At 39.7% G+C, this 10,768-nt stretch overlaps 1 protein-coding gene across 1 annotated transcript; it reads left to right on the top strand.

Annotated features, from left to right (window-relative positions):
- On the top strand, positions 1-1,533 carry gja10b (gap junction protein alpha 10 b). The gene has a single exon (XM_039749770.1). The coding sequence runs from the start codon at positions 1-3 to the stop codon at positions 1,531-1,533; it is 1,533 nt and encodes a 510-aa protein (XP_039605704.1).
- The last annotated feature ends 9,235 nt before the right edge of the window (positions 1,534-10,768 follow it).

The raw sequence follows: 10,768 nt of genomic DNA, 5'->3' as shown, positions 1-10,768 counted from the left end.
ATGGGGGACTGGAACTTGCTTGGCAGTATCTTGGAGGAAGTTCACATTCACTCCACCATCGTAGGGAAGATCTGGCTAACAATCCTCTTTGTTTTCCGTATGTTGGTCTTGGGGGTGGCAGCAGAGGATGTCTGGGATGATGAGCAGTCTAAGTTCATCTGTAACACAGAGCAGCCAGGTTGCAGGAATGTCTGTTATGATAAAGCTTTCCCCATCTCCCTCATCCGATATTGGGTTTTGCAGATCATCTTTGTGTCATCGCCTTCCTTGGTGTACATGGGACATGCACTTTACAGATTAAGAGCTTTGGAAAAAGAGCGACAGAAGAAGAAAGCACAACTGCGAGCAGAACTGGAAGAACTTGAACCTCTACTGGATGAATACAGGAAGCTTGAACGGGAGCTCAGAAAGCTCGAAGAACAGAAGAAGGTTAATAAAGCACCTCTGAGGGGATCGCTGCTGCGTACCTATATCTTTCATATCCTAACTAGATCTGTTCTTGAAGTTGGTTTTATGGTGGGCCAGTACATTTTATACGGATTTCAGCTGGATTCTGTCTATAAATGCACCAATATGCCATGTCCAAATACTGTGGATTGTTTTGTGTCAAGACCTACAGAAAAAACCATATTCATGGTGTTTATGCATAGCATTGCTGCTGTTTCACTATTTTTAAACCTCTTGGAAATATCTCACCTGGGTGTTCGGAAAATTAAACAGAGTCTATATGGGACCTCCCGATGCCAGGGTGCAGAGGATGACCTAATCATCAGTAAGTCAAAGAAAAATTCCATGGTCCAGCAGGTCTGTATCCTGAGCAACTCTTCGCCTCATAAAATTATCCCCTTAACTCAGACCAGCTACAAAATATTGCCTGAGGGGCAGGCTGATGCCCTTCCAATTTATCTGCCTCCAGCAGGCTTTCAAACAATTCATGAGCAAACTGATGAAAAGGATGAGGTGCCTAGACAAACCCCACCTGAGCGCATTCATTGTCAAGGTGATGAACACCCAAGGAAACTGGCAGAATGTAGCCAGAGTCAGCATCACATCTTGCACCTTGAGAAGGGATCTGACAGGCGCAATACCCTAGAGAATCGTGATCATTCCTGCAGCAGTGAGGACTCCAACAATAACAGAACACATGTCAATGGCATTGGCTCCAAGAATATACCTCACCCAGCCAAGGCAGCCATCCATTCCAGCCACATGGAAATCCCAGCGGCAGTGCGCAATGCATTACGCAAGCACAGTCGTGTCAGTGTTTGCAAGGATTATGGGGAAGACCGCAGTGACTCCCCAGACAGTGGCCACTACCCTTCCACAAGGAAGGCAAGCTTCATGTCAAGAGTAGTTTCTGAGAGCAAGTTGCCCAGTCGATCAGGAAGCCCTGAGTCAAGGAGTGGTTCCAGCTCAGAATCCAAGCGCCTTGGGAAAGGAGAAAGTCCTCCAATCACACCCCCTCCAGCAGGCCGGAGGATGTCAATGGCAAGTAGAGCCAAAAGACGAGCCCCTTCAGATCTCACTATATAGGAGGCCAAGGTTGATAATATTCAGTAGCAACGGCACAAGGATAGTGGCTTGATTGTTGAGGTATTGTATGCAGGGCTGATTTACTCATGGGCAAAAATTTTAGGTACTATAATGGGTCAGCTTTCATAATATCAAAAGTAACAGTACTACTGCAAAACTGAGACTTCCCTCTAGGCAACCTTTCATGCAGTGGGAGTTGGAATGCAATAGGTTGGTATACTTTTTGGCCCCAAGAGTATGAAGAGATTTTAATTATAGATAAGATTAAGGTTAATACTAGATGCAAGGCTTGCCAATGGTTAATACTGGAGGCACAGGAGAGAGAAACCTACAGGGCTCAGTGGAGACACTATTGTAGGTTTAAGATGGACTATAATGTAAAAAATCTACAGCCATTATCTCTGTATTGAAGGAGAGTTTCTAATTATTGCAGTTTTGAATATATGACTATTCCATGAATAACATATCCAACCAACAAAATGTGATAAAAGCAGAATTATTTAGCTACAGGCAACAGGGTGGCATGGTGATAATTGCTGCTATGCTACATCTCCAGGCTGGCTTCAAATTCCAGACTGGTTCCTGTGGATTTTTCATGCTCTCTCCATATCTCCATAGGTTATCTCCAGGTACTTTGGTTTTCTCCTATGCTCCAGAGATGTACAGCTTAGAGTGAATGGTTGCTTTTAATTATCTCTTTATGAGTATAGGATAGTGATGTACTGGCTTCCTGTTCAGGGTCACTTCCCATCTTGCACACAATGCTACTAAGATATTTTTCAGCAAAAAAAATGCTGTAAATAGATTAAAAAAAATAATATTGTAAATAATGGTATGATTTACATTTTGTCTTTAAAGATAACAATCATATGAGAAATGTAACAGAGCAAGACTAATAGTAATAGAACAAAAGTATTTAACTTAATAAAATGCACACAGTAATAATGATATTCAGGTATCTGTGCTGTTGTGATAATAATTGTTATAGAAATATTTTCTAATCATCCTTTTTACTGTCCATGGAAAATCTGAGAGAGCAATGCCCAGGGAACAAATCTGAAATCTGAAAAGGTTGCTTCTGAATTACCAAAAGTTATGTGGGAAAAAAAATCCTTGTGCTAAGAATGACACTCAGAAGCCTTTGCTATGTGACTGCAACAACAGCAGCTCTTAAGAAAATTGTTCTGCCATGAACCTTTATCTATGCTTTTCTTTAATACTTTTATCTTACAACATGCTTGGGGAAAAGTGGGTATTGAGAATGAATAGACAGATAATTGAGTGACTAATCTGTAATGGTCTATACTTCCAAGAATTCTGCAAGGAAAGTGTATGGCACATCTAGATGTTGCACTGGAGGAGCAGGTTTGCAAGATGGATAGATGGATGGGTGAATGATTGATTAACTAACCTCAGATGGACTTATATTCCTTCCAGGGTTGGATCCTTCCTAGCACCCAATGCTGCCAGAGAGGGTTCTGAGCCTGCATAACCTTATACAGTAGTGGGAAAAGCAGACTTGAAAAATGGATAGAATGATGGACATTACTGGTTAAGGAAAACAGGCCATTACATTAATGCTATCATGAAGAAACAGCCTCTGTTTATATAAATTATATATTATAAATAAGATGCAACATAACTGCAATATTTATTTAAACATTATTTAGCATTATAGATAGATAAAGATTTGGCTTTTTACAGAACCTCTTTACATTTAGTAAATAAGTTAGTAAAAAGAAAAAGTGTGAAATAAGGAGCTTCTGTAAAAGGGTTGCTGCTTGCCCCATTGTTTGCAAGATTATGTCACTGGTAAACTTTCCTGGAAAAATGAAATATGTATCCATTCAATCTTCCATTTTTCATACCTGCTCTGTTCAATGAAGGGTTATAGGGACCAGTGGCCATTCAGGATTGGCTGCAAGTAGGAATTATCCCTACACCGGGCACTTCTCTATCTTTAGGCAGGCTCACTTACACACACCTACAAATCACTCACATGGGGGGCAATGTAAGGTCACCAAATACTCTAATCAGCATCTTCCTTGGATGCCAGCAGATAATGTATTAATATAGTGGAAATTTTCTAAAATATCATAGCATAGCAGACGTTCAGTGGAATTCCAATTTTTAAACCTTCCAACAACAGAAACATTTATTAAAGGTCTATTCCACCCAAAATGTATATTTTCTAAATGTTACTTACCTTATGTGGTTTGAAGTGGTGGCTGAGAAAACATTTTAATCTCATGTTTTCAAGCAGAACAGTAACGGTGCTTACAAAGTTTATACTTTAATGGAAGTGCATAGTGCCCAATGCTGGAAAATATCAAACACAAGTAATCCACAATGTGGAAGCCCTTTTACATGGAGTTAAGCTTCTGAATTGAAGACTGGACTCTTGGCCAATGCATTGGCGGAGAGGCGGGTGATAGAGCTTCCTGGTTGTGGGCTACTTTTGTTTAACCAGAGGAAGCAATTAAACAACATTTTAACAAAAAATGCATGCATTTTGCATGTTTTCAGTATATACAGTATGCACATTACAAGAAGTAGAAGAGAGAGTTACAAATAAAAAGATAGATAATAAATATAGGAGTTTGCATGTTCTCCTCGTGTCTGCGTGGGTTTCCTCCGGGGTGCTCCGGTTTCCTCCCACATGTAAAGATCAAAGTCTGATGCTATGGTCAGTTTTCCAGCAAGGAGAGGAAGACAAAAACTTTAGCTAGTAGAATGCTGGAGAAAATAAGCCTGTGGGCATTCCTAAGACAAAACACCACCCAGACCTACCTATGTTCTACAGTACATACAATAAATGCAGTTAGTTATTTATTATTATTTTGATGTACTGATCTAGAAAAGAGAACAGAACATCAAAATCCTTCCCAAATTAAAGGCAATTATGGAATTCTTGGATCAGAAAAAGAAAATAGAAATAAATAATTGGTATACTGACTGATGCTAATTTTAAACTGCATATTATCATCTATTACAAATAAAGAAATGAAAACGTGACCATGTTAAAGAAGTAGTCTTTTAGAAATTTCTAAATAAAATGTACCACATTTTAACCCAGGGTATCACTATTGGTAAACGATTCCAGGTGCATAAGCGCCTAAGGCCGCCTCAGCTGTTCTTTTATACCAGGACACAGGGGATCAGTTTGATACCGTACGTTATTAAACAACACTATTCAACTGTAGGCGTAGAAAGGCTGTAAGTTTCCTCGAGAAACTGCACTGCGATGAACTTATGTTCCTTCCAAGGCTGCTTCCTGCTAGACTCATTGAGGGATGGCAGCGATCCTGAATTGGATTGTGCAGGTTTGAAAATGTTACGCTAATTTTACATTACTTGTCCGACCTGACAGCAGCATGTGCAGCTACTTTTTACGTGTCGCTATTTTCAGGTCTGGGACACTGTCAGGCTTGTTTAGCCACGCTTCTTGAAAAAGCCTCCAGACAACGCCCAGTCCAGAAAGCACCCCAGACTTCAGAAGCAGAAACCGCGCTCGTTTCCCCTCGGACGCATTGAGAGAGAGAGAGAGAGAGAGAGAGAGAGAGAGAGAGAGAGAGAGAGAGAGAGAGAGAGAGAGAGCGCCTGCGCGTTGCAGAAGGTAATTGGGCGGTAAACGGTAGACTAACGCGTGTACCCGGGTGCAGCACATGGGCGTTCACGTCGAGAAGTAATAAGGTATGGTGTTTTCGATTTTTAACAAATAAAATAAGTAATGTATCTCTTTTCCATATTAAAAAAGTGGTAATACAAGTCTCTGGTAAAGTATCTGCTAAAGTAAATTTACACTGGAGAGCAGTCGGATATACATTTTGTTCTTTAAATTTACACGCCACCGTTAAGTAACAGTACTTGTTATTCAAAAGGGGTCACTCCAAGAGAAGACCATTGGAAATGAACGTTTAAACTGTAGAAATGGTCTTACTAAAAAAAATATAAAACACAATAAAAACAATTTACAAATGGTGGTTGAAAGTGAAGTATAGTTTTATACATTGTGAAAGGTATGCAAGAAGTCAATTTCGAAAGTGAAAAATTATACAACAGCCCAATGCAGTTGTATTTGACCTCTTACTAATTCAGATTTTTGTAAAATAAAATAAAATATAGCAGTTTTACAGTTTTGGGGAAAAAGGTTAAAGGTTTGTGTTAGATTAGTAAGGTTGGCTTCCCTCTGGCATTTTGTTGCAGTGTGAATGGCAAGTATACACCAATCCACAACACTGAAACTACCAGCCTAGTAATGTGACGGAGTGTATTTTATGGGCTTAATTTATTAGGGACTTTTAGTTTTTGCATTAGAGAAAGTAAAAACTTATCACATACATTCTGTACTACTAATGCTCTAATCATCAAAATAATATTTAAATACCTCACTTTTATATGAACTAATTATATAAGCATGAGGGAAGAGCTAGAAGCTGAAAACCAAACAGATGCATTGATCAGCCACAACATTAAAACCACCTAACTAATATTGCGTAGGTCTTCCTTGTGCCACCAAAACAGCTCTGAACCCTTGAAGGCATGGACTCTTCTGGCACCAAGACATTAGCAGAAGATCCTTTAAGTCTCGTAGGTTGTAAGGTGGGGCCTTGTTTTTCTAGCACATCCCACAGGTGCTTGATTGGATTGAGATCTGGGGAATTTGGAGGCCAAGTCAACACCTCAAATTCTAGGTCATGTTCCTGAAACCGTTCCTGAATAATTTTTACAGTGTGGCAGTGCACACTATCCTGCTGAAAAAAGCACCACCATCAGGGAATACTTTTTTCATGAACTTGTGTATGTTGTCTGCACCAATCTTTAGGTAGGTGGAATATGTCAAAGTAACATCCACTTGAATGCCAGAACTCGTGGTTTCTAACAAGAGCATTGCTCAGAGCATCACACTGCCTCTGCTGGATTGTCTTCTTCCCTTAGAACATTGAGCTGCAATCTCTTCCCTTGGTAAACAATGCACATGCACCCGGCTGTCCACATGATTGAAAAGAAAACCTGATTCATCAGGCCACCTCTTTCCATTGCTCCTTGGTCCAATTCTGATGCTAATGTGCCCATGGTAGACACATTCAGTGGTGGACAGGGGCCAGCATGGATACTCTGATTGGTCTGTGGCTACATAGCAAGCTGCGATGCATTGTGTGTTCTGACACCTGATACCTTTGGACAGCAATAAGTTTTTCAACGATTTATAATAAAGTATCTCTTTTATGGGATCAGACTAGCTAGGCTCCCTTTGCTCTACAAGCGCATCAAGGAGCCTTGTGTACCCATAACCCTGTCCTTACTTTGATCACTTTTGATAGATACCTATCACTGCACACCGGCAACACCTCACAAGATCTGCCATTTTGGAGATGCTCTGACCCAGTCGTCTAGCCATCACAGTTTGGTCCTTGACAGATTCTTAGGCTGGCTCATTGTTCCTGCTTCCAACACATGACCTTCAAGAAATGACTGCTCAGTTGCTGCCTATATCCCACCCCTTGGCAGGTACCACTGTAGTGAAATAGTCAATGTTATTAACTTCACCTGTTGGTGGTTTTAATGTTGTGGCTGACTGGTGTAAATGGGTTACTTTTTTTCCAGCTTATTTATGAGTTATGCAGGTAGTAAGGAATTTAGTTACTGAAAGTGGAAGATTCTTGTAAAAAAAGTCAGAATGAGCATAAGCAGGCCTAATTTGGCATGTTAATAAGAAATGTAATGATTTATTTTATAAGGTTGAAATATTAAAATGTGTGCCACAATGTAAACATTTATAGTCTAACTATCCTAGATTAAAATAGAGTAAATCAAAAATTGACTCATATTTGTAAACACAAAATGAAATAGTCTAAAACAATAATGTACATCCCTATGTTTGAACTTTGTCCTTTTTGACTTTCTGGGAGTGGCTCTTAAAGGGCTAGAAGAATCAAATACAACAGATATTATACTGTATTTGTGATCAGCAACCTCAAAACAGCATAAAATGACACTCCACATGACTATGTTACCAATCATTATTACCATTTTTTAAAGTTTTGTGAAATGGTGCAACTTCATCCCTTCTTCATCCCATTAGGGGTTGAACCCTTGTGGTCGGTTGATGTGGCATACACAACTTCAGGTCCTTCTGATAATTTCTGGTGAAGAAACCCATTGGTTTACAGTTAATTAATCAATAAATTAATTACACATACTCTTTATTATGAGTGTAATTTCCTATACAAAATATGTCCTAAAATGACCTTAAAATTGTTTTTTTTTAAGTGTACAGATATTTTTGATCGAAAAAGTACTAAAATACTAATAATCCACAAACAAATATTAAATAACATTGTAGCAACCTCACCATGACATGTTCGAAAATGAAGAAACACAGCAGGAAAAGATGGGATTGCAGAACAGTTTACTTGAACTGTCAAAAAAAGTACACGAATATCAAAGCAAAACGAACAACTTTGAACTTGAACTATTTACAATTATCTGCGAATCTGTCATTGTGACGGACCTGACAGACGCCATCAATTGACCATCCAGAAATCCTTCCCTCTGTCCCCTGTCCCTTTGTTCAGGGTGCCGCCCCTTTTCTTCCCTTTACTGATGACCATATCCCCGACGTCAGTCTTACATGCCATTCTCTGGCCTCCTTGCTCGACTCAATAGTCACTTTCCCTCTGGGGTTCACCGTGGCTGGGAAGCTACAATATTTATTGTATATATGGTATGTGTGCATTTTTGAATTTTCTCAAAACAAATCATACACTTTCAGTAAAGTGTAAAAGCCAGCATGCACATGCAATTTCAAATGCCATACAAACAAGCACCTAAATGGCATAATCTCAGGAGCTGCTTACCAGTCCCATTGTGGCTATAAAAGGAAAAAGAGATAATCAGAAATAAAAATGATACTTCAGTCAAACATTTAAACTTTACACATAATAATCAATACGACACACACCCCATAATTATAGCTCAACCTTGAACAGTTCTTCACTAGAACCTAACTGTGCCTGTTTTCTGGTTATTAGACTTTGTTATCGACTTAGTTCAACCCGTAGTGCATCCCACAACTACTAGGAAGCTATTGCTACACTACAAAGTCATCTGCATCAAGCACCAAACACTTAATGGTAACTGTCTACATATTGTCCTTGGGTTTTAAAAATTGGTGTCAGTTGGAAAATTTCAATATTTGACCTTTGTTTGCTCCAAAAAGCATAGTGCCACAATAAATGTGGATGAGCGCAACAATAGATGGTTTCACTGCTGTCTACATGGCTCTTCGAAGTGGCTTGCTGTCCTTTAAAGGACACCTTGTCTTTTGTCACCCTAGTTGGAAAAAAATGTGACTTTGTAGGCTTGCCATTTACAGTATATAGGCACACCTGCCACTGGTGATGTATTGCCAGCTCATATTTGGGTATTGCATCCCTTGCTGATATAACTTGTCAGTGCTGTTACAATATTTTATTTTGATGACAATATTCAATGTGCTCTAGTGGCAAACCCATTGGGCATTAAACCCTAGGTTGTTGTTGTTCTCACCACTGATTGTGTGCCTTTTAGTAGACCACCTACTGTACAGGACTATGTGCGGCTGCAGTATATACTCCTTACTTTTTGTGGTTTTGATTTGAGCACTTTAGCAATCAAATGCCTTATCCTTACAGAATGCATTAAGATTCTCAGCCCGAACAACAATTGATTATTATGTTTCATTTAGCCTTGGAAAACCTGCTTTTTTCATTGCTCTACTGTCAATTCTCCATTTATGCCAAACCACACTATAGTGTTATATGAAAAAACTAGCGACCTGACTTCTAGCATCTGACAATTTTACTGCAATACCATTTTCCTTGACTTAGTAATCATTCATTGACCCATTTCTTCTAGGACATAGTATGGTATGGACTTGTGCATATTTTGTTAGAACTGGGTGCAAGGCTGAGGCCCACTAAGGATTAGCTCCCAATCCCTTACAAGGCTCACTCCCATCAGGTGAATTTATGGTTATCAAACAATACATATTTTTATGTTGTGGGAGGAAACTGGAATACATAGGTGAAACCCAAAAGGACACGCAGAGAATATATACATTCTACACATAACCTGGTAATTATAGGAATCTTCAGTTATTGGCCATTTTGTCTTAGAACATTTACATTTGAGGAAACTTTTTCAATGCAACATTTCTCTTCTATGAGTAAATTTTATTTCATGGGTAGATGTAATCATTTAACACTGACCAATCCAACCTTTCTAAAGTTGATATTATTTTATTCTTTTATCCCCATTGTATTTTATCTTCTTTACAAGGCTTACATTACATTTTAAGTACTGTATTCTTGCAGTCTTTCCATTTAAAGACTAATGGCCTTACAGTGACTACAGAAATCTGAATGTACGTCATATCAGCCTATAGATTCACAGTGCCATAGGAAGGGTGGAGACAACGGTAGATTTTTTGGTTGTTTATTACATTGCTCTTTTACCTTGTACATGATACACCTTAGTCTGGAAAAAGAACAGCAGTTTTGCTCTTAAGTCCTCTTTAGCCGTGTTGCAAGTATCATGTGCACAAGTATTACAGACCTCTTTGGAATTTGTTTTGTCTTTGGAACCATTCTTCGTTTCTTATATAATTGCATTTTTACTATTTGGGTCAAGTAAACTTTCTGCTTGTACTTGATACTACTGAATAAAAACTGTCACATACGTGACATATATATATATATTGTGGACTATGGCCGGCAGCTTATCCAGGCCAATACCCCCAAGCCCCAGGTGGAGTCCTCCCTGTAACGTGGAGATGCCCCGGGTTCCAGCAGAGCCTCATGGACCTTGGAGTTTCCCTTCACAACCCTGCTGGATACCATGGGGACCGCCAGGGCACGCTGCAGGGAGGCACAGGGACTTCTATTTGCCTTATAACCTGGAAGTACTTCCCAGTCGAGGGGACAGAAGCAATGTTTTACTTCCGGGTTAAAGAAAAGGAGTTTTCACCTGACCCGGAAGTGTTAAGTGTCACATGGACTGAGGGACAGAAACACTTCCAGGTTGAGAAGTATAAAGGGACTATGGGTAACCCCAGCAGCCTGACCCGTGCCTCTACCGTACGGAACTCCAATTCCCTAGAGCCTGTGCGAGTCCCAAGAGAGCACGTGTCAGGATCGAGCGTGCTCATTGGTTCTCAGCCAGAAGGTAAGCCTAGTGTTTGTTTGAGCTTGCC

Source organism: Polypterus senegalus, chromosome 3 (genome assembly GCF_016835505.1).
Source record: "Polypterus senegalus isolate Bchr_013 chromosome 3, ASM1683550v1, whole genome shotgun sequence".
NCBI lineage: Eukaryota > Metazoa > Chordata > Cladistia > Polypteriformes > Polypteridae > Polypterus > Polypterus senegalus.
This window is presented reverse-complemented; position numbering and strand designations above follow the sequence as displayed.